Raw genomic sequence first — 4,383 nt, forward strand, 5'->3', positions numbered from 1 at the left:
GGGTTCTCGGACTTAGTTTCTTATTTGGAGAACTTAGTAAAACTTATTTTTCCCTCGGTACAACTATTGTCATTTGTGTGTGTTTGTTTTTTGTGGATTATCTTGATAGACATGTTTGCTTATCTTTAAGGGAAAACTTATTTCAGTTAAATTGTGATTATCTTCCTTAGGTTAGTTGCCAAAAATAATTATATTATTATTTATAATTAAAAATTGTAATTAAAATTTTATAATTAAAAATTGATAATTAAAAAAACAAAATATCTATATTATTATTTATAAATTTTCAAATAAAAATAAATATGACAATTGTATAAATAATTAACAACAAAAATATTAAATATACATAACTAATTGAAAGAAAGAATTGTCATAACAATTTTCATCATATTCAAGGTTTATCATGAAACACCTTATACTTTAAGGGTTACTTTGTCGTTGTAAACCACATATAATTACAAAAGTTTAGAAAATTATGTTTTCAAACATATGATCGCTTGAACATGTGTAAATGTATCTCAATTAACCATAAACCATGTGTGCAACTAAAATTATTGGGTTTTGACATGGTATAACTAATTACAATAAAAAATTCGGAATTGTACAACTTGTCAAGATCGGTACAATTTGAAAACTTGGAACAACTAGTGCATTTTGGCGGCTACACATGTGTAAATTGGCGGCTACACGTGTTTAAATTGGCGACTACACGTGTTTTTTATGTGTCAAACAAAATTTCAATTTTTGAAAAATTAATTTGGAGCGAATTATCTAGGGCTTCCAATCGATTTGCGATTTTGGGGGGTCCAAAAAAAATTCATTCCTCTCCCCTCTCCCTCTCTCTTGCGATTTCTGGGTCCAAAAACAAAAACAAAATTTCCTCTCTCTGGGTTTTCGATTTCTGGGTTTACTGGGTTTTCGGGAGTTTTCGATTTCTAGGTTTTCTGGGTTTTCGATTTCTGGGTTTTCGATTCCTCTCTCTGAGTTTTCGATTTCTGGGTTTTTGCGATTTCTGGGTCATCTCAAATCTTGAAATCTAATATAGACAGCTGAAGATGGATAGGAGCAGAGATATGAAGAAAATTAAGAAAATACGTTTTCTCGTTTTTTTTGGATGTTTTCTTGTGGTATGTCTCAGAAGATGGTACGACTAAGTAGAACTTGTTCTTGGAAGATGGTACAACTACGTAGTACTTTGTAATAGTACAACTAAGTAAAACTTGTTCTTTGTAATGGTACATTTAAGGATCGTTTGTGTGGTTCCATTTGCCGATTGCCGGTAATTTGTCTTGTTCTTGTGTGTTATTTTGTCTGCTTAAACACACAACATAAATTTTGATGCAAACTGAGTGTTGTACTTAAAAACATAGTTGTACTTACTTTAACATTCCAACCAAGTTGTACCTAAAAACATAGAGTTGTACTTAAAAAAGAGAATTGTACTTAAAAAAAGAGAGTTGTACCTAGTTAAACATTCCGAGTACTTAACAAAAACCATAAAAACAACCAAAGAGTTCACATACTGACTCATAAAGGTTCACATGCTCCTTACTTTTTCGAGTTTTTCTGCCTTGTTATAATAGGAGTCCTTACGACAACGGAAGGTCCCGTCCCCTTCTTACGCCGTGCGAAGCAACAACATCCACATACCCATCAACTTATGATTCAAATCCTTAGGCATATGGAAGAAATGCTTGAACTGTGGGTGCCCTAAGAACCAATTTAACTCCTCTTCTTTAAGATGACCGCCTAATAAGTTTACCGTCTCTGAAATAAAACACTTTCCAGACATCTTGAAAGGCTTCGTATACTGGGAGTAATCGAAGTACATATTCAGAGGTTGCATTACGTCGCATTCATCCTCAGATCCCTGCAAGACACATATCTAGTTATACCAAGTTTTTCTAAGTTATACTTTTTCTAAGTTTTCCTAAGTTATACAGTTATACTTTTTAGAACGAATTCTTATATGGTTATACCAATATAGAGAGAGATACTTACCGATGAATCCTTATCATTTGACTTCTCAATTGAGTCCGTTTTATCGGAATCACGTTCTGATTCATCTCCACGAGTTGCTTCTTCTTCGAGATCTGCTGGGGGATTCGATTTTTCCACATAGCTTGGGTTCTTTGTACGAACCATTATGATTCTTCCACACATGCACACAAAAAACAACAACTGATTTCAACTTCAACTTCCACTCCAATTCATGAAAAAAATCGACAAAACCCCAAAATTGAAAACCAAATTATCAAAAATCAAAACCCATATTACCCGATTTTGAAAAACAAATAACCCAAATTCGAAAAACCCCAACCTATTTCAACTTACCCAGAATCGAGTTATCCTTAGTTGCACTTGAGGGAGAAGAATAATTAACGGGAATTGAACGAGGGAGAGTGGAGTCGTGAATGAAGGAATTCGAAAGTTGGGTAGTTAAAGGAGAGATCCGATTTCAACTGGATTGTCCGAATTTTGTGGGTTTGGGTGGGTATAAGGTGGTTGGATCTGTAAATAACAAAAATGATATAGGTTTCTTTGTCATTAACCACATTTTTGATTAAAAAAAATAAATAAATAGTTTGTTATTTTCGCAGGGGATATGAGAATAGAAATTTAATTAGAAGGGTATACTAGATTTTAGTCCGAGAATACTATGTTTTTCACCTAATATTACGAGAGTAATGATCAAGTTCTTGAATAAAAATGGACAAGTTTTTGTAATTTTTTTTTCCGAGAGAATACAACATTATATAAGTTTTTAGATTTTCTACTTGAAGGACAAACGTAAGACCAGAGGCACACTTCCAATTATGTTCACGTCAATTATATAAACACTTATTTACTTTATTAGTTATTTATAAATCCATAAAATATTCAGTAAATTTAAAATAGTTTTAATAGCATAAAATTCAAATCCTATAAAAAATATATTAATAAAGAATTATGTATTAATATTTTTCTAACCAATATTAAGTTAAATAGTTATCAGTTCTCCATATATGTTAAAGTTCAACCTTAATCAGCTATAATGTCTAATATATAAATAATATATTATTAGCGACACTATATATATATATATATATATTAAACCTTACGTAACAATTGAATTCATAGTGACTTATATACATGTACTTAACATGATTACCACTACTTGTGATACTTTATAGAGAAAAAGCTATTGTGGTGTCATGGTTAAGAATTAGGTTATTTCTTTTTTTTTGAATTGAATGTAAAATTTTATTCAACCAAAAAACCTTTTGTACAATGAATGCTTCAGTATGTTTGAGAGAGGTTTGAAAGAGGCTCATAAATTTTTTTAAAAAACCAATAGAAATTATCTCCGAAGAGGTGGGCGAGTAGAGAACCAAAGCTGAAGGCCATCAGCATAGCGTTGGTCTCCCATTGATGCTATCAAACTGAGGCGATTTCTGATATTCTTGTCAATGTGCTTGATGCGAAGAGCTTGCGGGTTGGAGGGCTCACCATGTCGACGAGCATTCCGTTCTCGCCACAGATGGTACAAGGTGGATTGAAACAGGTAGCGGAACAGAAAGAGGTGGAGGTGCTGAAGTGCCGGACTTGTGAGCAGTGCGATCAGTTGATTCCAATCAGCAGAGAAGTTCGTAACTAGGAGCGGTTGTGCAAGGTTCCTCCACACTCCTGCTGTAAATGAACATGAGAAGAAAAGGTGATTCCTGGATTCTTCTGCATTGCTGCATAAACTGCAGGTCACCTGTTGTTCCGAGTTCCATTTCTTAATTCTGTCACCGGTGGATAACCGATTGTGTAACGCAAGCCACAACATGAAAGAGTACTTTGGGGTAGAGTAGGGGAACCATACTCCCTTGTACCAGTCCACTCTCATGTTTGGCCTCCGTATGTTCTGCCAGATGTGCTTTGTAGAAAAAACGTTTCTGTATTTGTCACCAGAAGACCGCCAAAGAGGATTGTCTGCTGTCCCTATATATGTATTGTGCTGAAGAGCTTGAATCTCTGTCTCAATCACATTAAGGCAGTTGGTGCGATGCCTCCTTACTCTATGCGTTTGCAAAACCTCGCCTACCGTTGCTTGAAGTGAGATTCCCAAATCTATGACTCCGCGAGGCCCTATGACATCAATTAGGCGACCCATTGGTGACCAAGAGTCGTACCAAAAAGATGTTAAGACACCGTTGCGGACATCCACTCTATATAATGGTTGCGCTACATCCCGATATTTTAAAAGCTTCTTCCACATCCAAGACCCTGCAGCGGACTGCTCACGAACGGACCACAAAGAGCCTGTTTTTATCAAGTACTGCCATATCCAGGAGACCCACATTGAAGGTTGATGAGATACTACCCTCCAGATTAACTTCAGGCAACTAACCTTATTTG

The 4,383-nt window shown here is 35.0% G+C and overlaps 1 protein-coding gene across 1 annotated transcript; it reads right to left on the minus strand.

Moving 5' to 3' along the window:
• Positions 1 to 3,340: 3,340 nt before the first annotated feature.
• Positions 3,341 to 4,138, minus strand: LOC147920964 (uncharacterized). The gene has a single exon (XM_087501315.1). It carries the CDS (start codon positions 4,136 to 4,138, stop codon positions 3,341 to 3,343), a length of 798 nt encoding a protein of 265 aa, XP_087357441.1.
• Between the last annotated feature and the right edge of the window lie 245 nt (positions 4,139 to 4,383).

This window comes from Camelina sativa, chromosome 19, assembly GCF_030686135.1.
Source record: "Camelina sativa cultivar CO46 ecotype springtype chromosome 19, ASM3068613v1".
NCBI classification, from domain to species: Eukaryota; Viridiplantae; Streptophyta; class Magnoliopsida; order Brassicales; family Brassicaceae; genus Camelina; species Camelina sativa.

Bases quoted from the DNA above. Each gene is read 5' to 3' on its own strand.
- LOC147920964 (XM_087501315.1), bottom strand. From the start codon at position 4,138: ATGGGTCGCCTAATTGATGTCATAGGGCCTCGCGGAGTCATAGATTTG.